At 38.6% G+C, this 26,297-nt stretch overlaps 1 protein-coding gene across 1 annotated transcript in view; it reads left to right on the top strand.

The window, feature by feature from the left end:
* Nucleotides 1-17,384: 17,384 nt before the first annotated feature.
* LOC103263728 (astrotactin-2-like) overlaps nucleotides 17,385-26,297 on the top strand; it is a 170,163-nt gene continuing 161,250 nt past the window's right edge. Inside the window, exons 1-3 of the mRNA XM_008061403.2 lie at nucleotides 17,385-17,408; nucleotides 22,610-22,743; nucleotides 24,587-24,735. Coding sequence (XP_008059594.2) covers nucleotides 17,385-17,408; nucleotides 22,610-22,743; nucleotides 24,587-24,735 — 307 coding nt within the window. The remainder of the gene's footprint in view (nucleotides 17,409-22,609; nucleotides 22,744-24,586; nucleotides 24,736-26,297) is intronic.

Raw genomic sequence — 26,297 nt, forward strand, 5'->3', positions numbered from 1 at the left:
ACATAATGGAATACTATGCAGCCATAAAGAAAGACACTATCGTTTAAACTATGACTGGTTCAGTCTTATTTTAGCCTTAATTATTATTCTTTATAATTATTCTTGATAATTAGCCTTTGAAAGAAATCCAATATATTTAAGTATATCTTTTTTTTTTTTTTTTTGAGTTGGAGTCTCACTCTGTTGCCCAGACTGGAGTGCAGTGGCCACTCCCGGCCACTGCAGCCTCCACCTGCTGGGCTCCAGTAATCCTTCCGCCTCAGTCTTCTGAGTAGCTGGAATTACAGGCACGCGCTACCATGCCCTGCTGATTTTTTTTTTTTTTTTTGATTTATTGTAGAGATGAGGTCTCGCCAAGTTGCCCAGGCGGGTTTCGAACCTGCGGGCTCAGGTGATCCACTAACCTCAGCCTCCCAAAGCGCGGGATTACAGGCTGTGCCACCAAGCCTGGCTATTTAAGTATATCCTAATGTATGACATACAATTTATGATAAAAGAAGTTAGAAAACACAGAGACTGTTTCAGGTGCTTCAGAGTTAAGGATGGAAATCAAGTCTCTTGCTTCCAGATTTAGATTTATCCTGGGCGACAGTAGCTTCTATTCTTAGTGTCATGCACATAGTAGGCATTCAAAATATAACTTTTAAGTTCCTAAAGGAGTCTGAAGCTCAGAAGGTGAAGTCTCTTATCAATATCACATAGCCAGTAAGTCATGGAACTAAGATTTAAACTCATGTTTGTCTGATTCCATAGCCTATGGTAGTCAACATGTAAAGTACAAACACTCTATCATCATTGTCTACTTCTATTACTTTTTGATATGGGCAAGCCTATTCTTTTATCAAATAGCCTTTCTTGGATTCTAGAGTCCCTTCTGTCACTTTCTTCTTCATCTTTCTTTGATGATAACGTTTCTTGCAGCATTCTCATCTCATAGTCATCTCTTAGTCCCTTGGGAACTGGGTTCTGCTTCACCATTAAATCAAAGTTCTTGTCTCAAAACCTAATAAGGACCATCTACAATGGAGCCCCCCCCAAAAAAACTCTTGAAATTTATTTATTGCATATGTGTATTTATTCTTACAGGTTTAAACTTCAGTCACTTTCAAAGTACTCTCTGTTTGATGTAATATACCTATCAAGATGCTTTTTCCACTGTTCAAAACAGTTTTTGAACTGATCAAGTTTGATGCCTTTTAGTGCTTCTGCCATTTTTTGTTTCACCTCTTTCACAACAGCAAAACATTTCCTTTTGAGAATGTTTTTCATTCAGGGAAACATAAAAACGTAGCTTGGATGAGATCAAGTGAATAAAAAGGGTGGGGCATGGGGAACCATGCCCTTTTTAGGTCAAAAACTGAACACTCAGTGCAGTATGGGCAGGTGCATGCATAAACCACACATTATAAAATGGGTTAATGTGTTGAAAGAGTCTCCAAAAAAAAAAAAAAATCACTGAGGCCAAACATTGCTTCTCACAACAATGCTAGCTGGTACATTAATGCTGATGGTTTTCTAGAACACTTATGCAGCAGGGGAAGCCTGTACTATAAGGGGCCTGGCCTCCAAAACATAATTCTGGTTTTTTTGGGGGAAGTGGTCCCCCCTCAATCAGAAACCCTCTTCTTAACCCTTTTTAAGAGAATATACATCCACTATCAAAATAGGGTGGGCTTGGTTCCTTCAACTTTAGCTTGCTCCAACCTGAGTCTTTTTCAGAAATTGTTTGTCTTGAAGAGAGAACACCAGGAAATGGAAGCATAGTCTGGTAGATGCGTGAGATGGTATAGCACATGTTAGTGAGGATTTTCCCATCCCTATACAGAGCTTCCCTGATTGTTGTTCCTCATATGTGCAGATACTTATTTTGAATGGGACTGGAAAAAATATATGTATATTTAATATATAGATATAGGCATAAACACAGATAGGTTTACTTACTTTTTAAAAAATATATTCAGGAGGGTATTAATTACATTCAAGGTAAACACACTTACCAGTTAGATTTTGAAATCTTTGGAGTTTTAGGGAGATGTCTGAGAGAGGACTCTGGTTTTGGAGTCAGCAATATCTATATTTAAATTTCAGATTTCATGCTTACCTATTGGATGGCACTGCACATGTGGCTTAGCCTACCTGAATTCCATTTCCTTAACTGTGAGACAGGGATAACAAAAGCACCTACTTTATAGAGTAGTTATAGATATTATATAAGACGATGGATGTAAAGAAAAGGTAGTACAAAAATCAGAGCGATCTCTGGTCTATCAATATTGGTAGATTTTCAGTAGATTGACGGAAAAAAAATCAAGCTTGGCCAAGTCTCTAGATCTAACTACCCAGTTATAGGGCCACATAAGTTCTCATTTTGCCACATACCAGGAATATATTATTTAATTACTCATAATCTCAGTAGTGTGTTAATAGTATTTAATGATTGTTGTTAGATTAGAGTATGCGTGTAAAGCACTTAGCAGTGGCTAATATGATTAAACACTTGATCAATATTAATTGTAGATTCTTTCCTTTTCCTTTTTATTTATCTTCCCTCTCCTTTTCTTTCTTTTGCTTCTCCTGTTTTCCGCTTTGATTAAAGCATCCAGAATAAAGTAGGCATATGATAAATACTAATTACTAATTGCCTTGCCCTCAGATATCAACTGATTCAGAAATCAAAAGGGCAATCAGTTCACAAAAACAAGGAAAGTCAGACTTCCCTAAAGAAAAATATAATATCTCTGATGGTTGGCTCTAGTGACATAATGTTTTTCCAATAGAAAATATTAAAAAGAATAAAAATAATTCTGGATGAGTGTATATGTACCTACAGTCTCATTTATCCCTAAATAAGCATGTCTAACAACTTTGTTATTGTTTTGTTTATAAATTTACTTTCATCTAGAGATTATACAAGTTCAGGTTTAGTCAGTATTCATTTCATTATCAAATACATACATGTAGATGGATGTGTGTATAGATCTGGCATTATTTTAAGTACTTTATAAATGATTCCTATACTATTCTTCATTGAGGTAGCCATTAAAATGTCCCCATTTTACACAGGCAGAAGGTGATGCATAGAAAGTTGAAGACATTTCTATCAGTTTGCTTGGTTATAGCACTACGATTTGAAGTCCAGGAGTCTGGTTCCAATGACCATGCTATTCGCTTCTAGTCTGCTGTCCCTCCAGCATGAATAAAATCATTTTCTGGGTTAAATAATCTAGACTTCTTAGACGTCTACTTGGCATGATAGAAATGTGGCTACATTGAACCTGATAAGAATCTACCCTTTCAAAACTTCTTCAGCCAAATTTACAAGGCTCCCTTTCAAAAGCCAAGGAAAACTCAGTATGGGTCTAGCTAGACTAAGCATGTCCCCTCCTGTCCTCTGATCTTTCTTCTCCTGCCCCCACTCATAGTCCCATGGAAGCTCTACCAGTAGGAGAGGCTTCCTCCCTCAGATGCTTCCTAAGGGAAAATGGGCGTACTGGAAAAATGAAATCACCAGTGGCCACAGAAGAGAAATTGTATATTTCTTTACTCAGGAACTTGCCATTTACTTAAGATAGCATTTAGGGTTGTAAACTCACAATCTTGGACAAATCTTTCACTTGAAACTTTCCCATCCGCCTCTCATCTCCAGATGTTCTCACCGCAGGGGAGAGGAGTTACTATCTATTAAAGGACAGCAGGCTTAGGAGACAGGTCTTGTTTATTGGGCAGGGCTAGGATCCTTGGCTAAAGGTTTTTCTTAGGAAAAATTTGTGGGTTCCATCCAGGTTCCCCTTCCAGGACTGAGCAGGCCAGGAGCAACGCCTTGTAGGAAACAGGCTGAAAAGAGGAGCCGTGCTCTGAAGAACTTGGATTTGTATAAGACTAAGAAGCCCTTAGCAGTTCAAAGTCACAGGGCAAAATGCCTTGGGAAGTTGACTCATGATTAGATGGATGAGGCTACTGATATGGCTGTGTCTTCTCCCTGGAGTTATAACTGATGTTTCCTATTGCTCATAATTGGTCTGCTATTCATCACTTTCACAATTGCTATCAGCTCAGTGACAGGCAGAACAAATGGTTTGGAGATAGTTTAGAACAATGTAAGCACAAACTATTGCCCTTATGACTGAGCAGGTCTACTAGGATCACATAGATTTGACATCCAAACAGCTTCCAGCCTTCTGTTCCTGAGACTTTACCACTCATTCATGCAACACTTGTTCATGCAACAAATCTCTATGGAGTACCTACTTTGGTCCTTGCCTGTACACGGAGCTTCTGATAATATATGGCAACTTATAGCCCAGTGGAAAAGATAGACAAATGCATAATTTAGTAAAATGTGGTGATTTTACTAATAGATGTGTTTTCCAAGGTGCACTGGGGACCTTCAATTCTGTGGAAAATCAGGAATAGGTTTTTAGAAAACATTGCAGTTGTAGTGGGTTCTTAAAGAATGAGTATGATTTGATCAAATATATCGTAGAGGGATGGCATTATTTGCTGGGGGAAACCATGCACAAAGATACAGTGGCATAAGAGTTTGTTCTCTCACCATATATAAAAATCAAATCAAATAAAAATGGATTAAAAATGTAAATGTATACAAAAATTAACTCAAGATGTAGTAAAGAATTAAATGTTAGACCAGCAACCATAAGAATCCTAGAAGAAAACCTAGGAAAGCCTCTTCTGGACATTGGCCTAAGCAAATAATTTATGGCTAAAGTCCTAAAAGCAAATGCAATGAAAACAAAAATAAGTGAGATTGATCAAGCAATCCCACTACTAGGTGTCTACCCAAAGGAACAGAGGTCATTATATAAAAATCACTTGCATTCTCATGTTTATCGCAGCACAATTCACAATTTCAACGCTGTGAATCAACCTAAATGCATATCAACTGATCAGTGGATAATGAAAATGTGCTTTGTGTACACAATGGAATACTATTAAACTGTAAAAAGAATGAAATGATGTCTTTTGCAGCAACTTGGATGGAATTGGGAACATTATCCTAAATGAACTGACACAGGAACAAAAAACCAAACACCACACTTTCACTTACAAGTGGGAGCTAAACTAAGGATCTGAAGAGGCATACAAAATGGTATAATGGACATTAGACACTCGGGGTCAAGGGAAGAAGTGGTGGGATGAAAAATCATCTACCGGGTACAATGTGCATAGGTGGGAGTGGTAGGTACACTTAAAGCCCAGAATTCTACACTGCTATACATTGCAACCATGTAACATAACACTATTTGTACCTCCTAAATCTATTGAAATAAATTTTAAAAAACTTAAACCTAAGACCTGAAAATATGAAATTACTCAAAGAAAACTTTGGGAAAATGCTTTAAAACATTGATCTGGGCAATATTTTTTAGGTCATACTTCCCAAAGCATAGATGACAGAAGGAAAATTAAACAAATGAGAGTATGTCAATCTTGAAAATTCTGCACAGGAAAAAAAATTAATAAATTGAAGAGGCAGCATACAGAATAGAAGAAAATATTTGTAAACTATCCATCCAATGAAAGATTAATAACCAGAATATATAAGGAACACAAACACTTCAACAGGAAAAAATCCAAATAATTCAATTAGAAATGGACAAAAGATGTGTATAAGCATTTCTCAAAAGAAGACATACAAATGACTAACAGGTATATAAAAAAGTTACTTTAATGGTTAAAAAAAGAGAAACTCACTGAAACTTTCTAAGTCAAAAAGGAGAGATTATTACAATGATATTGTGATTTCTTATGTAACTCAAGGACAGAGAGCACAGATGAACTATCAGTATCCAGGTAGCCACTCGCAGCAATAATCCTTGAGTTTGTCATCTCTACTTCTCTTTGAACTTAGCCTCTCCCCTCTCTCTTCTCCCGTCTCCAACATGACAAACCCAGACTAGCAAAGTCCAGTTTTGTATCTCATACTATTTTAGGCACTCAGAAAGACTGATGGACATTTGAATCTAAATTCCCAAGAAAAATTCTGATTGGTCCAGATTGTGTCAGGTAAACAACTTTGGTCCTGTTAACCTTGGTCAAAGCAACAGGGTTATTGAGTTCAAAAATGGCCATCAGACTGTATCCTTGTATCTGATACTGGGAGAGTTATCTACTTAAATCTTACAGGTTTTAAACTTTTCAAACTGGAGTACCCAGACCCCAGGTAATACACTATGAAGTGCCAAAATATACTCAAAACCACAGGATAAAAAGATGAAAATCTTGAACTTAATAGTATATAAGGACCGGGCGTGGTGGCTCAGCCTGTAATCCCAACACTGTGGGAGGCCAAGGTGAATGAATTGCCTGAGTCTGTGGATTTGAGACCAGCTCAGGTAACTTAGCGAGACCTCATCTCACAATAAATAAAAAATTAGCTGGGTGTGGTAGCGTGTCTGTAGTTCCGGCTACTTGGAAGACTGAGGCGGAAGGATCACCAGAGCCCAGCAGGTCTACGCTGGGGTGGCCACGAGTATACCACTACACTCCAGCCTGAGACTCCAACTCAAAAAAGAAAAACATAGTATATAAGCTTTGCCTAGATGAAATTACAGATTCTGGATCACCTCTCCCAGGATAGTGAATCAGTAGATCTTGAATTTAACCTGGAAATGAAAATTACTAACAGGATACTTCAGGTAATTAATGAAACAAGAAGTCTAGGTATCACACTATGAGAAACATTTTGGGAAAAAAACTCTATTGTTCATAGCAAAACCAACCCAAGTCTACTCTGAAGTAGAATATGTAATTTACATAAATTAAGACAAAAATGACAAGTCAAAGAAAATGTTCACTTTAGCTCTTCTGATATTTAAAGTGCTTTATACAAAAAGTTTTGGGGGGAAAAAACCTTCCATATTCTATTGGAGGACGTGGCAAGGTTTTATGCCAAGAATGTGCCTCTTAGAGCTCCTAGACTTTTCCCAGGAGGAAAGGTAGCATCTGCTAGGAGGATGACAGAGATTAGAAGCACAGGATTATTCTGAGACCTGGGCAAAGGAGAAGTAAACCCAGCTAAGGCAAAGGGACAGGAAGAGATGCAACAAGATCAGGATTCCTGTCATTAATTAATTTATGATAGAACAATTGATTGATCAACTACTGACCCCTACTCTGTATCAGACACTAGATAGTAAATAGAAAGCAAAGCAGACAGGGTCCCAAACCTCAGCTTATTCACAATCTATTAGGAGAGACAGATAAGATTACTAATGAAATAGGAAATGAAATATAACACAGTAAAATTCGTTTTATTATAGGAAAAGGTAAGGGAATATGCATTTACAAAGGAAGGTGTCTATTCCATCTTCAGAGAGTGGTGGAAGGCTGCCTGGAAAAGATAGTCTTTAAACTGAGAGTTGATGGATGAGTAGTAGGAAAAATTATCAGATGGAAGAAAAATGTTTCAAGGAGAAGAAATATAAGGCTAGAGGTGAGAAAGCACAGCTGGAGCATAGAGTGTGAAAAGGGTGGTGGTAATAGGTGATGCTGGAGGGAAAAGCAGAGGTAAGAAATTTAGGGGACCTGACGTCAGTCAATAGGTGCCTTATAGTAGTTAAGTGGGATATGGCAAATCTGTGGCCTGGAAGGCCAAAGTCATGGTGGACTCAAGTAATGAGGGCCTGGTCTAGAAGCTAGAGCTACACATGCTTCTTGAACTCATGATGTCATCAAAGGGTCAAGGTCTCAGAAATAAAGATGTGTAATACCCTAATTTTATAGACAAGATGACCAAGGCCCAGAGAAGACAGAGCTGGCCACGGTAGCACAGTTACCGACAGAGCTGGGATGAGCTCTTTCCTGGGCTATTCTTGGCTAGCAGAGGACTTTATATTCACCCTAGTATCTGGATTAGCACAACCTGGGGAAGACTCAGCAGAGTGCCAGATCCCTAGATGTCATGTGGAAAAAAAAATATTCCATAAACATATATGTTTAGGAAATGCTGCATTATATACATTACCTTTTCAGGACTTCCCAGTGAAGATTTGCATATTGGCGGCTCTAAAAGTCCTACAAAACAATTACTATTTTTTTCTTTTCAAAAATTTTGTTTTCAATTGACACATAACAATTGTACATATTTATGGGGTACAGTATGGTATTTTAAAATATGTATACGTTATGTAAAAGTCAAATTAGGATATTAGAATATCCATCATCTCATGCATTTATCATTTCCTTGTGCGGGGAACATTCAAAATCCTCTCTTCTAGCTATTTTGAAACATACAATACAATATTGTTAACCACAGTCACCCTACTATGCAATAGAACCCTACTATGCAATAGAACATTAATCTAAATGTAATTTTGTATCTATTGACCAATCTCTCCTTATCCTCCCTTTTTCTCCCCTCCCTACCTTCTGGTAACCACAATTCCATTCTCTACTTCTAGGAGATCAATTTTTTAAGATTCTGCATACAAGAGACACCATGGGGTATTTATCTTTCTGTGACTGGCTTATTTCATTTAACATGTCCTCCAGGTTCATCCATGTTACTGAATATGTCAAGATTTTGTCTTTTTTGTTGCTGAATAGTATTCCATGTTGTATACACACAGGCATACATTACTGAACAAAGGGGACATGTTCTGTTCAGGCCATTTCATAGTTGTATGAACATCATAGAGTATACTTACACAAACCTACATGGTATAGCCTACTATACACCTAGGCTATATGGTATAACCTATTGCTCCTAGACTACAAACTGGTACAGCATGTTGCTATCCTGACTACTGTTGGCAACTGTAACACAATGGCAAATTTTGTGTTTCTAAACATATCTAAACATAGAAAAGGATCAGTAGAAATATGTTATTATAATCTTATAGGACCACCCATCATAGATGTGGTCCATCATTGACTGAAACATCATTATGCTGCTCATAAGTATACCTCATTTTCTTTATCCATTTTTCTGTTATGGGCACTTATGGTGATTCCATTCTTGATTATTGTGAATAGTGCTGGAAGAAATATGGGCATGCAAATATCTTTTCAGCATACTGATTTTAATTTTGTTAGATATATGCCCTGAAGTGGGATTGCTGGATCATACAGCAATTCTATTTTTAGTTTTCTGAGGAACTCCATATTGTTTTTCATAATGGCTGACTGTACTAATTTTACACTCCCACTGGTAGTGTATAAGAGTTCTCCTTTCTGCATATCCACACCGGCATTTGTTATTTTTTTTGTCTTTTAGATAATATCCACTTAAATTGGAGTGAATTTATGTCTTATTGGGGTTTTGATTTGCACTTCCCTGATGATTAATGATGCATTTTTCATATAGCATTTTGTCATATACCTGTTGGCCATTTGTATGTCTTCTTATGAGGAATGTCTACTCAGATCTTTTGCCCATCTTTTAACCAGATTATTTGTTTTTGCTTTGTTTTGCTATCACATTAAGTTCTTTATATATGAGGGGGACCCAAATAACCCCAGAATTTATTTATAAGAAATTGTGTATTTATTCTTACATGCTTAAACTTCAGTGTCCTTCAAAGTACTCTGTGTTGATGCAACATGCCTATCAAAACACTTTTTTTACTGCTCATAACAGTTTTTGAACTTGTCAATTTTGATGCCTTTTAGTGCTTCTGCCATTTTTTGTTTCACTGCTTCCACACTGGCAAAATGTTCTCCTCTGAGGACTTTTTTTTATCCAGGAAACAAAAATTGCTTGGGGTGAGATCAGGTAAATAGGAACGGTAGGACATGAGGGTCATGCTGGTTTTGGTAATAAAACTATTGAACACTGAGTGCACTGTGGGCAGGTGCACTTGTAAATCACCCATCATGAAATGGGCAAATGTGTTGCAAGAATCTTAAAAAAAAAATAACTGAAACTGAACACAGCCTCTCACAACAATGCTAGCTGGTACACTGATACTGATGGGTTCCTAGAACACTTACCTAACAGAGGAACCCTGTGCTTCCATTTTTTGGGGGTCCCCCTTCATCTTCTAAATATTCATCATTTGTCAGCAGTATAGCTTGCAAATATTTTCTCCTATTCCGTAGGTTATTTTTTCACTCTGTTGACTGTTTCCTTTGCTGTGCAGAAGCTGTTTACTTTGATGCAATCTCGTTAGTCTATTTATGCTTTTGTGACCAGTCACTCTGCCTTCTTCTGAGTATATCATGTATACTTGTCCTCAGTTTGTAGGAAAATGACTAGGACAGAGAAGAGGATTCAGCCTTTGGAATCAGACCTGTGTTTGAATCCTAACGCCTAGATTTGTGCCATTGATCATGTCACCTGATAACAGGAGCCTCAAACTTTTTAAAATTTCAAGTTTTTTAAGGGCTGCAAGGAAACAATGCACCCTCATATATGGGTTGTTTATGGGGAATACATTACTCATAGTGGTTAAGCATTTAGGCTTTGAAATTTGAGAATTACAAGTTTGAGTTTTGTTCTGTTAAATACTAGCTAAGTGATTTAGTAAAGGAACCAAAACTGCCTGGGGCCTCAGTGTCATCCTCTATATAGTGGGAACAACTGGAGTACCCAATTATGGTATTGCTGTGCAAATTAAATGCCTCCCTGCATATCAAACACTGAGCATTGTGTCTGGCATATTAAAACATTCAAAAAATGCTTTCTGTTATTTTTAATGCATTAAAACCCAGTTCTTCCTCTTCTGCGTGAGATGAATGGAAGCTGAGATATGGGACTAACTGACAAGGAAAATTGCTCCTTGCCTGAGGATCATATAACCCTATCATCTTGTCTCTGTACATCTTGGGAAACAGACAGCTGACAGAGCCCTGTGCAAGAGCATCTCAGTGGGTTGTATATTTATTTCTCTAATATTTTTTCATTAGCAGAGGTAAGTGTGGCAAGAGGAAGGTTTGGCTGGCTCTAAATGTCTTCTTCCTGTCACACAGATTAAGGAGCTGTTCTGCTGGGCTCTCATCATTCAGGGGAGAATGACTTGAAAACTGAAGCTTATCCTGACAGGGGAAATTAGGTGTCGTTTCTGTGATTTATAGAGCCATAGATTGAACTGCACAATTTCTTATATAGGAAATGGGTCCTTGCCAGTTAGTATGTCTTCACTGTGTAGGGGGAATCTGAGGCTGAAAATAGGAAGTGGGTGGAAGGAAGTCAGGGGGCAAAACTTGGGATTTGCAGGTGAGTCCAAAGCAGACTCTCTGCTCTACTGTGTTCTATCTGGTTGACCTTGGGCCAGAATCTTCTCTGACCTTTCACTTGGTCATCTATAACAGTAAAAGCTGCTGCATCCACAAGTTGTTGGGAGGATAATAGAAGCTCACAGGTGGATGCCCTAGAATAGAATAGGAGATGTTTAATAGGTGGCTATTCTCTTCATCCTACTCCTTTCGTTTTTCAAAAACTGTCAGTGGTATGCTCGTCAACTCTCTGACCTCCTCTGCAGAGAGGATGGTAGTTGGCAGAAAATGAAATAGATTTTTTTCTAGAGCAGTTTTAGGTTCCCAGCAAAACTGAGCAGAGAGCACAGAGAGTTCCCATCTGCCCTCTACCCACATATACACACAGCCTGCCCCACTATCAACATCTCCACCAGAGTGGTAAATTTATTACTTCACTGAACCTGCACTGACACATTATCACCCAAAGCCCATAGTTAATATGAGGGTTTCCTCTTTGTCAAAACCTACATTCTATAGGTTTTGAAAAATGTATAATGACATGTATCCACCATTGCAGTACCTTGTAATATCATGAAGAGTATTTTCACTGCCCTAAAAATCCTCTGTGTTCCATCTGTTTATTCTTCCCTTCCCTCTAGTCCCTGGAAACACTGATCTTTTCACTAATGATAGTTTTGCCTGCTAACAGGCAGTTCTAAGCTGTATGTGTAGGATGGGAAGTTTTAAAGGGGATGGGCAAATTGTGGCCAGCTTTGAGAAAAAAGCAAAATTCAAGCACAAAGCAGAAAATGGCCAGAAATAGAAATGTTGTGGCCAATCTGAAGAAATTAACAGGTGACAATAAGGCCTAGAGAAGGGAAGAGATTTACTGAGGTTACACAGTAAGCTAGTCAGAAAATGTTGGCATTCCCTGGAATTCTCCTATCTTTAGCTCTTTACTCTTTTCATGCTTTATGCTCCTCAACCCCCCCACCCCTCCGTGGGATTTTCTTAACTCTTGTGACGACTATTACGTTGAATCAAATGAAATTGCTACCGTTGACTTTTTAAAATGTCAGTTTCATTTGTGGTGTTTTCACTGGTCCATTCCTATCCATACAGTGAAAAAAATCCCGATTTTGCTAGTGATAGGTGGAATTAGGGGTGTAAACAACATTTTTAAAAAATGGATTATCAGTATGTTTATTTGGAGGCTTTATTAGGAAAGCTTAGGTTTCCTGGTTTAAATTAAATTTTCTGAATTCAAATCCTGTCTCTGCCACTTCCTAGCTATGTGACTTGGGCAACGAATGTAAATTGGACATACTAACCACATTACCTCACAGCTTGTTGGGAAAACTTAATGAGTTAATATTTCTAAAGTACTTAGGGTATCATGAGGAATAATACAAAGACCTTACAATGGTGCCTGGCTTGTAGTAAGCACTCAATAAATGTCAAGTGTTATTAATATCCTCTAGTTCAGCAAGGCATTGCTTATGATTGTAGTGGCTGAAAGCATGGTCTTCAGGATCAGATGACCTGAGTTCTACTGCTTTTTAGCTGGTTAACCTTAAACAGGCTATTTCACCCTTCAGATCTCAGTTTTCTTCTCTGAGAAACTGAGGATAGTAACAGGAGACTCTACCACATAAAGTTATTGACACGATTAGATGATATAACATATGTTTAAAGTGCTTATCACACTCTCAGTAAATGCTGTTATGTTTGTTTTCCATTAAAATGACAGAGGTTGGTGGCTTGAACCCAGAACCAAAAGTAGGCAACCTGGTACAGTGAATGTTTTTCCTCTTTGGGCCTCCTCATCTGTACAGAATTGTAAGGGCCAGAATCACTTCTCACGACTCCTCTAAATCTTAAATGCCAAGGACCTGTGTCAATGAATATGCTTGTGTGCCCTTCAGAGCCCTCTAGCTTCTAGGATATGTATGTAGTTTAAGGGTTCGTCTTCCCTTTGCTTAGCTACCTAGTTGCTTTCTTCTCCAAGCAATTTTTGAGATGATTAACCATACCTGCCTTCCTGCTTTGTATGGGAATAATAAGACAAGTCAACTAACACTAACCACTTTTCTCCCTATATGTGTTCTCACACATGCTGTTTAATTATACATTCATTGATTTGTAACAGAATGATCAATTAATCTCTGTCTCACTGTCAGGGCACATGGGCATGTCTTATTCCATTCCTAAAGAATAAGGGCTCTGGCTACTGAACTCTGTCTCCTATATCTACCGAAATGAGTGGTTGGAATTCCTGCAGTCACTATGAGGTTATATGCTGATGACTGATGGCAGATGGCCCAGGTAGATCCTATCCCAGGGTTCTAAACTAAGCTAAAAATCTCTTTTTCTGCTTTTGTGCAGACACTGCTGTGCTATCCTCTTCCATCCTTCCCATGTTCATGAATCCCAGTCCCTCATGACCAAGTAAACGCATCCTTGTCATGGGCTCAGCAATTAGTCTCTCTATAAAGGGGGTCGTCAACCATTCTTCCTCCTATCTCTTTCCAAAAGCTTCTTATTTTTTACCTTCAAGCACTTCCCTGGCAAAAAAAAGCCACCAACCCACTCCCTTTCAAGCAGTCATCCCAATTATTCCAAAAGGAACTTTATTACCTTCATTGTTCACCCCAACCTCCTTTCAGTGGTTCCAAGGTAATTTAGTATTTTTATGGTGACCACTTGCATTCCTGTCATCTCTTTTGCTAGAAGAATACAGCAAGAGAAACTATACAAGTTTAATCCCTGACTGGCATCCTATTTCATATCAGGACCCTGCTATGTGTTTACTCTTTTTCTTAGAGCTAGAGTCACAAGGATGAATTATATATATGACTTGCCCTGGAGGCGTTCATAGTGTGATAGGTGAGTAGGACATATACATAAGCAAATTTCAAGAAAATGTGAAATGTGCAAAAATTGAATGTGAGGAGGAAGAGACAGAAATCGCTCAAGGTTTGGCAGAATTCAGTTGGTTAGGGACAGTTTCCTGGAATTCAGCAAGGAGGAAGAAGTGCGGAAAGGGCATTTCAGATCAGAGGCACAAACAGCATGAGAAAAGGCTTGTGGTTATAAAACTGCACTGATGTAAGAAGTTGGGATGTGCTGGGTCACAGAGTGAGAGCAGTGGGGATAAGATGCTGGGAGAAGAGCCATAGGCTGAAGAACCAAGGACTTTGGATGTCAGATTATTAGTAGAAGCTTTAACTGGAAAGTGTGGAACTTATGGAGGGTCCATGTGAGAGGGGGGAAATACGCAGTGATTTTCAGAACGTTGTGAGTGAGAGCCGTGCTGGAAGAGGCAATACAACGCTGGAGACCAGTCTAGAGGCACAGAAACTGCCCATGGAAAGGGCATTACTAGCCTGCACCAAGGAGGCAGCAGTGGGACCAGAGAAGAGAGGCTGGTTTTGAGAAACCTTATGAGACAGAGGGAGGAGCCCAGATTGACCCCAGGTTTTGGTTAGTGGGACCAAATTGACATAGGAGATACAAGTAATCATGGGGTAGAAGAGGATTGCAAATAAAATACACATTTTATTTGCTTTTATTACTTATTAATTACTTTTTTGTCATCCAGTATTCCATGTGAACTTTTAATTCAATTCCACAAATATTGACTGACTGATAATAAATGTCAGGTACTGTGTGAGGTGCTAAAATGGAGACAAGGGTTAAAAGGTAACAGATTGTTTGGTCTCTAGAAAATTTTTCCCATCCTCATTTGGTATGTGCAGTCACTTGACCAAACTTTTTAGTCCTGTAGAAATAGAATCCTTTAGGCTTTGGGTGAGCACTTCTGAACACCTTTTGGGAATCATGCAGAATCAGAACAATCTTAGTATAAAAAAAAACAAACTGATTTGGTATCAGCACATGAGATTTTTAGTGTAAAAAATACTGTCATTAAAAGTATAGTGTATGGCCAGGCTTGGTGGCTCAGCCTGTAATCCCGCGCCTTTGGGAGGCTGAGGTGAGTGGATTGCCTGAGCCCGCAGGTTCGAGACCCACCTGGGCAGTGAGACCTCATCTCTACAATAAATAAAAAAAAAAATCATCCGGGCATGGTAGCACGTGCCTGTAATTCTGGCTACTCAGAAGGCTGAGGCGGAAGGATCGCCAGAGCCCAGCAGGTTGAGGCTGCGGTGGCTTGGGAGCGGCCACTGCACTCCAGTCTGGGCGACAGAGTGAGACTCCAACTCAAAAAAAAAAAAAAAAAGTATAGTGTATGGAATTTAATTCAAGGGTTTAGTGACAATCTATGTAGATGTTTCTAAGTATCTTAATCAAGTACAAGGTATACACACACACACACATACATATTATATTTATAAATACTTAAAGATTTATATATATATATCTTTAAGTAAATACCCTGTATTTGATTAAAATACTTAGAAACATCTACATATATACATCTACATTGGGATTTCACCCAGGTTAAAGTGCAGAGACACAATCATGGCTCACTACAACCTCGACTTCCTTGGCTCAGGTGATCCTTTCATCTCATCCTCCGAAATAGCTGGGACAATAGGAATGTGCCACCACGCCTAGCTAATTTTTTTCTTTTTTTCTTTTTTGGAATCATACAGAATCAGAACTATCATTTCATTAGCATATGAAACAAGCTAACTTTAAGGTTTGTGTCTTTACCATTAAACCATAGCTTTGAATCCAGCAACTGGGTCTTGTTCATCCCTTTCTTAGTTTCTAGATGGCACAGGTATGGAGTAGGAAGTTCCGTGAATATTTATTTAATTTAATTAAACCTGCAAAAAATATTTCCTCTGTCTCCTCATTTTGCACATGGAGAAATCAAGTCTTAGAAAGAGGAATCACGGTGGGGGTCAGGGAGCACACAGTATCAACAAGGGTACCTGCATGGTGAACATTTGTATACCTAACTGAATTGTAGCCCACATCTTTAAAATAAAATAAAATAAAATAAAATAAAGAAAGAGGAATCACTTATTCAAGTTCAAGTAGGAAAGTAACAAGAGTCAGAAATAAACCCTAGTTTATTTTGATTGCTTAACATTTTTGTGGTTGTTTTCTCCTCCTGCCCAGCTTAGTTTGCTAGCTAATTAGTCAAAAGTTGGAAGCATTTACAAGTTGTGGAAATGCAAACCTTCTTTGTTATGAAAACCAATGGCTATGCAAATGTAGCCCCTGTATTAAGTACAGGATTTGTTTCTTAGATCGCTCTACTTATTCAAAAGCCAAAAGTCAACAATGCCTCTAGTGTAATGTTTCATTTTCTCTGAGAACACACACAGACACACATATGCAAACAACACATGGAACATGTGCGTGTGCGTGAGCGCGCGCGCGCACACACACACACACACACACACACACACACACACACACACACACACACACAAGCACATGGCCCAAGCAGAGCAGCTAAACAGGATATTTTGAATGAAATCTTGGCATTTATTGTTTCTGGTGACCTAAGAAGGTCAAAGGTGCCAGGCTTTAAATAGACTTCAGTTCAAGTTCCTCCCTACTCCTCCATCCTTGTGTATAAATGGGATTAGGACACCAATCCCAAAGGGTAATTTTGAACATTAAGTGGAGAAATAAACAGTTTTATCACAAAGCTTCTCCATCACCTTGGTCCAGCCACCTAGCCCTTCTGGGCCACTGTATCTGCATCTGTGAATCAGATTAGATTAGATGACTCGCAGAATCCTGTGAAGTTGGAACATTCTATGATTCCTCTCCCCTGGGATCTAATTGGACTGTGGATGGAGTGTTGCAAGGACTGAAGACGTAAGGAAAGAGTGATCCTGCGCTGACACAATGCTGGCTTCTGCTCTCTTGCAAGGGCTCCCTGTTTGATGTCAGCCTTTTATCAGGGTGTGTTTGTGCTCTATCCAGTGTTGGCCAGGCTGTTGCACCAGTCCCCATTCTGTTCCTCAGGGTTTTGGGAAAGAGCCAGTGGATGCGGGATGCGGAGACTTACAGGCAGGATTTCTTCCCAAGAACTGCCTGGATGGTGAAACTCACAAAGTCCAGAGAGATTTCCTGTTTTGTTTTCCACAAGCTCAAGTTCCTATTGATTATAAAAACCGCACACACACATACACACAAACAGTCACAACACACACACAAAACACATACACATACACAACAGGATGCTTTCCCTCCTATTGCTGGAGTCCAGTGCAATCTTCCCATCTGTGTCACTTTTGCCCATGGCCCTGGATTTTACCATTATGGTAATTAAGTGCTTAATACCGGCTGAAGATGTTACAGAATCTTAAGCTATGAGCAGTTATGCGCACTAATTTCACTAAGGGGAAACCTGAAAAGGGAGTGAGAAAAGGTCTGACGGTCAGCATGACCTCATACAGTCCCATCTGGTTTCAGTCCTGATGAGAGTGCCTCCCTCTGGTGCTGGTTAGAGAAGGGACGTTTGTTCTCAGCATAAGTTCTGGCACCCAGTAGAACCAGTGCTCTTACTCTGTGCCAGACCCTGGCCCAAAAACTTTATATACAAATATATCATGGAATAGACTTACACTAAAGAAAATGTTGTCTGAAATTTAAATTTAGCTGGGCACCCTGTCTTTTTATAATATAAGGAATCTGGCAACTCTACTTGGGGTTAATCCCACTGCTCTGCATGGTTGAGCAGAAATGGCCTGGACTTGGGAGTTACAAAAAGATCTGAGTTTGGATTCTGTGTCCACATTTTTCTTGCTGTGTGATCTTGGGAAAGTTGCCTCATTGCTCTGATTCCTAGTTTTCTCATCTGTACATGAGTATCATAATATTTGTATCTCCAGACTATTGTGACAATTACATTTGTTAATGCACCTAAAACACTTTGCAATATATAATTGAGTACTCCATAAACATAAACTTTGACTATAATTATGCATTTATTGGGGTCAATATACTTAACTCAGGAGAAATTAGACAATTTGTTCATCCCTAGGAGTGGATATGGGTTAAATGTATGGCAAGAATAATTGGATCCTTTTTGTCAAAACCTCTGGGAGAAATATGATGAAAGCTTTATAGACATCTTCTCCTTTTAGATCTATGTTCTGGGTCACTATGGAGAGAGACCCCAGGCCCACTTTACATGTATATACTCTACTTGAGTCTTTGAAACAATGCAGGATGGAAAAAGTGTCATCTGGTTAATCAGGTGTTCTTGGTTACAGGCTGTGTACAGCTTCATTTATTTTTTATTTTAAAAATTTTTAATTTTGAAGCTGTGGGGTAGTTTGTATACCCAACAATTCAGGATTAGGTATACAAATGTTCAAATGTTCATGATGCAGGTACCCTTTTTGATGAGGTGTACTCTCCTCCCCTGGCAGTTTCCAACTGTTGCCAGTCCCTTTCTTATAGTATTAGGATAATTGTTCAGTCCGTATATGAGTGAGAATATGTGGTACTCAGTTCTTTGTTTCTGTGATACATCATTCAGTATTATGGACTCTAAGTCCAACCAACTTGCTGCAAATTTCATAATTTTGTCCTTGTTTATGGCTGTGTAATATTCCATCATGTATATGTACCACATTTTTTTATCCAGTCCTCTTTTGATGGGCAGAACAGTTGGTTTCATGTTTTTTCTGTTGTAAATAATGCTGCAATAACCATGCATGTGTAGGTATCTTTTTCATAGAGTGCTTTGAGTTCCTCTGGGTATATTCCCAGTAGGGGGATTGCAAGGGTGGAAGGTCAATATTTAGATCTTTTAGGAATCACCAAACTGTTTTCCACAGACGTTGTAATAGTGTACACTCCTACCGACAGTGTAGAAGCATTCCCTTTTCCCTGCATCTTCTCCAGCACCTATTGTTTTTTGAGTTATTGATGATGACCATCCTGACTGGAGTTAGGTGATATCTCAGTGTGGTTTTAATTTGCATTTCTTTGATGACTAGTAAGGCTGAGCATTTTTTCATGTATCTATTGGCTGTGTGTATGTCTTCTTTTGAGAAGTGTCTATTCATATATTTGGCCCACTTTATAATGGGGTTGTTTGTTTTTTTCTTTTTGGCACATTTGAGTTCCTTGTGAATCTTAGATGTTAGGTCTTTGTCGGATATAAAGTTGGCAAATATTTTTTCTCAGTCTGTGGGCTGTCTCCCCACTCTCTTGATGGTTTCTTTTGCTTTGCAGAAGCTTGTCAGTTTGAAGAGGTTCTACTTGTCTATCTTATCTTTTCTGGCATGGGCACTTGGTGTTTTGATCAGGAATTAGTTGCCAGTTCCAATTTTCATGAGGGTGTCTCCTGCATTTTCTAAGTTTCTTATAGTTTGATGTTTTAGATTTAGGTCTTTGATCGATTTAGAGTTGATTTTTGTGAAAGATGATAGGTAGGGGTCTTGTTTTAATTATCTGCATGTGGTCAGTCAGTTTTCCCAGCACCATTTACTGAATAGGTTCTCCTCTTCCCAGTGGTTGATGGTGAAGGCTTTGTGAAAAATGAGTTGGTTGATAAATTGAAGTTTTGCTTCTGGAATCTCTACCCTGTTCCATTGGTCTATATGCTTGCTCTTGTACCAGTATCAGACTGTTTTGATTATTGTAACTTTACAATAAAGTTTAAAGTCTGAGAGTGTGATATCTCCTGTTTTTTGTTTTTGTTTTTGTTTTTGTTTCTGAGGATTGTTTCGGCCATTAATGGTCATTTATGTTTCCATATTAATTCCTGTATTGCCATTTCCAGGTCTGAGAAAGATGCTGCATTAAATCTGTAGATTGCCTTGCATAGGATGAACATCTTAACAATGTTGATTCTTCCAATGCATGATCATGGAATCTTTTTTCATTTGTTTGTGTCATCTTTGATTTCTTTGGGCAATGTTTTGTAGTTTTTATTGTAAAGGTCTTTCACTTCTCTGGTTTGGAAGATGCCTAGGTATTTCTGGAAAGATCACAAGTTAACAGCCTAACAAATCACCTAAGGAAGCTGGAAAAGCAAGACTTCTAAAACTCTAACTTCAGCAGAATAGTCCAGATCAACAAAATAAAAGCTCAAATTCATGACATAGAAGACAAAAATATAATACAAAAAAACCAACAAAACAAAAAGTAGGTTCTTTGAAAGGATAAACAAGATTGATAGACCCCTAGCTAGACTGACCAAGAAAAAGAGAGACAAAATCCAAATAAACACAATCAGAAAAGCAAAACATCAAGTCACAACTGACCCCAAAGAAATACAACAGATAACCAGAGATTGCTATGTACACTTGTATGGAAATAAATTTGAAAACCTAAATGAGATGGAGGACTTTCTGACATCACACAGCATCTCTGGGATGAAATAAGAAGAAATCATGACCCTAAATAGACCAATAAGAACTCAGGAAATTAACTATGTCATAAGAAAACTACCTACAAAAAACAAAACAAAACAAAAAAAACCATGGACCAGATGACTTTCCAGCAGAATTCTACAAATCATACAAGGAGGAGCTGATACCAATCCTATTGGACATATTCCAGGCAATTGAGGAAGATGAAACTCTCCCCAAATCATTTTATGAAGCTAACATCACATTAATACCCAAATGGGTAACGATCCAACAAAGAGAACTTCAGGCCAAATATCCTTGATGAACATAGATGCTAAAATTCCCAACAAGATTCTCGCAAACTGGATCCAATAATACATCCCAAAAATCATCCACCATGACCAAGTAGGCTTCATCCCCAGGATGCAGGGCTGGTTCAACATCCACAAGAATATAAATGTATTTAAATATGACTTTCATTTAAAAGCACGCAAAAATTAAAATATATATAAAAGAAAAGAAAAAGAAGTAAAGCAAAGTACTTACCTGGAGAGGAGTAAGAGATTCATATTCTCTGGAATCCTTCAGTTTTAGAACTGTCATACATTCTGAATCCCTAATGCCTAGAAACATCAGGGACAGCATCAAGCACACATTTAAGGTATCTTTCACACCTTGAAACTGAGGGACAGGAAGGAAGTAGAAGGCAAAAAAACTTGAGGCCTGTCCTGAGCTCACCTGAGAAGTACCTTCCAAGGTCTCTTTACTGCCAAATATTAATGATCAGTTTTTCAGTAACTATTCATTTATTTACTAAATATTGGCTGAGTAACTGTGCTAAGACCCATAAAAATATTCATGTGAATAGGGCTTGACCCTGGACCTTTGTGGATCAGTGTCTGTTGGGTAAGACAGACAAGGAAATGTGATGGTAGCTATGGTCTAGGGCCGGGTGCAGTGGCTCACACTTATAATTTCAGCTCTTTCATAGGCCAAGACAGGAGGATCACTTGAGGCAAGAAGTTTAAGACCACCTGAGCAGCATAATGAGGCCCTGTTTCTACAAAAAGAAAAGTCGTTAAAAACCAACCAGCCAAACAAACAAAATATGGTCTAGAGTGTTATGGTGTCCAGAAGAGAAGCATAATTCCAGGCTTTAGAAAATTGGAGTTCCCAGAGAAAGGAATGCTTAATTTGAGACCAAAAGATTGAAATGAACTACCAAAAGGAGAATATATCAGGTAGAAAACAGACAACGTTTAAACACAAACAAACAGGCAAACAATGAAGCACCTTGCAATTAAATAGATCACTGATTATCACTTAGAGCAAGGGTCAGCAAACTATAACCCTCAGACCCAATCTAACTTGCCACCTGTCTTTGTAAATATAAACAAAATTTTGAAAGAATACAGACATGCCCATTAATTTAAAGTATTGTTTGTATCACTTTCATGCTACAAAGGCAATGTTAAGTAATTGTGCCAGCGACTATTTGGTCACAAAGCTAGAAAATTACTTACTATCTGGCTCTTCACAGAAACAGTTTGCTGTCTCCTGATTTAGAGAATAATTTATAGAAATAGAAATTCACTGTTGTTGGAAATGTTAGTGACTACATGACAATAGATGATACCATACACAGATGGTCTGAAGAGTGGTTAGGGATGAGACTGGAGAAACGGTCAGGTGTGGGAATAAGAAATTTAGACTCTGGAGGGTGCAGTGAAAAGGTCAGACTTCTACATGAAGCAATGTAGCAAGGTATTTGAGAGGGTTCTGGAGCCAGACCTCCTGGACCTGGATATCAGCTCTATCACTTACTAGCTATGAACTTCAGGCAAGCTACTTACTTTCTGCATGCCTCAGTTTACCAATATGTAAAATGGGAAATTATCATGATGGATGATGCTAATGATAATGATGATGATGCTGATTTCTACCATGTGGGGTTGCTGTGAAGGTTAAGTTAATATAGGTAGAGGCCAAACCCAGGGGAGGTTCTCAGTGGATGCTGTTATTATTTTTTCTCAATAATCATTCTGGCTACTGGATAGAGAATGGCTTAGGGTAGGGATTTAAAGAAGAGATGATATCCTGTATTCAGAAGGGCTACTCTGCATTGTCATCATTATCTCTTCTGTCCTTTATTCCAGGCTTTCAAGAATGCACTGATGAGTTCCTACTGGTGCTCGGGGAAAGGGGATGTGATTGATGACTGGTGTAGGTGTGACCTCAGCGCCTTTGATGCCAGTGGGCTTCCCAACTGCAGCCCCCTTCCACAGCCGGTGTACGTATGTATGGCCCCTTTTCCTTTGGTCATCCCTTTTCATGGACTCACACTCCTGTCCTGCCAACCTAAACCATGACTTGCTTCTGTTTCCAAGTTGCCTACCCAACTTCCTGAAGTCCTTGGGGCCTTCCTTTTTTAGAAAATAAGAGAGCTTTAGTAGAATAGAAACATGGTGCAGAGGTAGACTCTGATATTGCAGTGTGTGCTATTTTAAATGAAGCCATTCAGTCCGTCATTCATTCCTTTACTTATCCATGCAGCAAAAGTTTACTAGGCAACTGCCAACTGCTTTTCTGGTCCTTTGTTGGATACTGGGGTTCCTGAGGTAAAGTTAGTATAGAACCTCTTCTAAATAACCTTATTGTATTAACTTATTTAACAAATAATTTTGAATACTTGGTATGAGTCAGGCACTGGGGAATTTGTCAGTGAACAAGATAGGCACAGTTTATGCACTTAGGGAACTGACAGTTTTATGGGGGAGATAGGTGCCAAAGCATAAAACTGGAAAATAAGATACAGTTTAAAATTTTAAACAAGAAAAATATCAAAGAGAAACAAAGAGGTGCTAGTAAGGAGTACAATGGGGAGATGCTTTAGATAGTTGAACAGAGGAGGAATAGTTGGGGAAACCTCTCTAGAGACCTGAATTACGGTAGGAATCAACCTGGCAACAATTGGTGAGAATTGTGTTTTAGGCAGAAATAGTTTGCTGTCTCCTGCTTTAGAGCATACTTTATATAAACAGGAATTCACTGTTGTTGGGAATTTTTAGTGGTTGTATGAGAATAGGTGATGTTATACAAAAAAGGTCTGAAGAGTGGTTAGAGATGAGATTGGGGAGATGGTTGGGAGCGAGAATAAGGAATTTAGATTTCATCCTGAAGACTGTGGGAAACCTCTGGTGAGTTTTAAGCAGGGGAGTGAGAGGGTCAGACTTCTATAAAGAATGAAGTCCCTGACATATGTGAAGGCCTTAACAATGGAAGTTCACCATTGGAGGAAGTAAAGTGATCTTAATTGGAGGAGTATAATTAAGAGGGAGAAGTGTGAGGAGCATAGACGAGAGGTAGACAATAGCTAATATTGGAAAACAGAGTCCCCTAATACACCTCGGTGGGTTAGAATAATCATATTGTAGGGTGGTCTTTGAAGAGATAATGGGTTATAGTGGAAAGGAATAAAAAATCTGGGATCGGGGATAAGTGAAGTTATCATCACGGTCCTGTCCTCAACTAGCTGTGTGACCTTGTGTAAACCATTTCCCTATCCTGGGCCTTTTCTCATTTTTGTGAAATGAGGGAATTAAACTTCATTGCCTACAAAGACCATTTCAATGATAACCTTCCATTATTCATTTTTTTCTTGCTTTTCAAAAGGATTTACTCCAAGATTTTTGCTCCTTTTGACTTAGGGGTATTATACAGTATTGAGAGTATTGACTTAAGGGTATAATACAGTCAACTAATGGTATTGGAGGTATGACAGAAAACTTGAAAGCTCCTGTGTTTGAAGGCACTGCCAATTTAAATGAAAAGGAAGCATCATTGAGAGTATAGCTCAAATAAATGGAAAACAACTTTTATTGAGCACATACTGTGTGCATAGACTAATTTACTGAATTCTACATTGCTCTTGAATGATGGCTCTTTGTAACTCCATTTTATTGATAAGGAAACAGGCCATGAGAGGTGAAATAACTTGCCCGTGGTCTTGCAAGTTGTTGGGGGTGAGTGAACTCGGGATTAGAATACAGGCTGAAACCTGAGCTCCATCTCGACACCTGAAGACTCTTTTGGGCCCTTGTCAAACAAGCAACCTTCCCTTTCACTCTCTGTAGGCTGCGACTATCTCCAACAGTGGAGCCATCTAGTACTGTGGTCTCCTTGGAGTGGGTGGATGTTCAGCCGGCAATTGGGACCAAGGTCTCCGACTATATTCTGCAGCATAAGAAAGTGGATGAATATACAGACACTGACTTGTACACAGGTAGGTACATGACTTCCCATTTTCTTGGGATAGCATGACAGAAGAGGGAAACTGGAATTTTTCTAATATCTTTGGAGACTTGGTGTCATCTGGCTTGGGAAGGTGTTGGGAGGTTTCATTGTTTAGTGATTTTCTGGTACCCTTCCTTCTGTGCTTTTTTGAATGATTTTGAGCAAGGAAAGGTAGCAAGTTATGTTAAAAAGAGTTTCTGATTCTCAGTTGGACCTTCAGAATCATATATTAAAGGGTTAATTGATTCTGAAGAAGATATGACCTTTCTCTGGGAATGCCTGTGGGTCTGTAAATATATTATCTCTAGGACTGATATAAGGAAATTAAAACAAGTGCCTTTCTAGTGAGAGACACAAAGATAGTCTTTATTAACTGATGCTGAGGAAGAGAGATTTGGAAATGATTTGAGCATGTAGGGACATTTGATAAAGGTGACTTTTAGCATGGCTACTTTTTGTTGTAACTTAGAATGTTATCTCTGAGTTCTTCTAAATTTCTGACACTACCAAGAAGTTAAGCATTTACCTGTGATCTGTACTGGGGATTGACATTCTCTATTCTCTTTTGAGACTTACAGTAATTATTTTTTCTTCATCCAGAAGACATCATTTGAGCACCTATTTTCTGTGCCAAGCACTGAACTAAGTATTTTGTTTAACATCTGTCTGAATCCTCACAACTTTAGGAGGTTGGTGTTATTTTTCCCATTTCACAGATTAGGAAATTGAGACTAATCCAAGATTATTCAGCTAGTGATATTTTCTCAAATTCACAAACTTAGTCCTAAAACAAGACTGAATTACTGAAATAATCAAAGTATAATTATTTGGTTACTTGCCCAATTACATTAAAACTCAGTGAGGAAAGATCATAGTTAAATTCCCAACATCTACCACATAGTCTGGCATTCAGATATTTCTTGAGTGAATAAAAGGAGTTTTATTGTTTCCTCTGCTCTTCTGTCTCTCTGTCTTCACCATGTCTTTCTCCTGTATTGCTCACTTTCATTTCCGGGCAATTTTTGTCTTGCTTCCTCTGAAATTGAGAAAAAAGTGGTAAAATGAGGCTGTAAATGTGAAATAGGTGAGAAAGAGAAAGGTCTAGATTATAGACAACATGAGGAGCCAAGTTAACTTGTGCTTGTACTAGCACTGATGTGACTTGCTCCATGCTTTTGACTGAAAGGGACAGAACAGGCTCGAGTGGGCATCACTTTCACAGAAGAGCTGGTCGAGGAATAGCAATTGGGCAATTGGCTTTGCTTCACCTTTCAAACTTTGTTAATTCTGTCTTTGGACTCTGTGTGTGGTGCATCTATGTTTGTGCAAGATCATGTGTCTGAGTGTGAGTGTGCACACAAGTTTAATTGTATATGTGTTTATGTTCATCTGCTTACACATTATTTTATGTGGGTGAGATTTACCGCTCTCTGAATGGGTGAGTGTGTATTTTTGTGTGTGTCGTTGTCTGTGTGTGTGTGTGTGTGTGTGTGTATGTGTATGTGTGTGTGTGTGTGTGTGTGTGTATCTTTGCTTTTTTTTTTTTTTTTT

The sequence above is a fragment of the Carlito syrichta genome, unplaced genomic scaffold, assembly GCF_000164805.1.
Source record: "Carlito syrichta isolate Samal-C Ts95f unplaced genomic scaffold, Tarsius_syrichta-2.0.1 Scaffold94731, whole genome shotgun sequence".
Classification (NCBI taxonomy): Eukaryota; Metazoa; Chordata; class Mammalia; order Primates; family Tarsiidae; genus Carlito; species Carlito syrichta.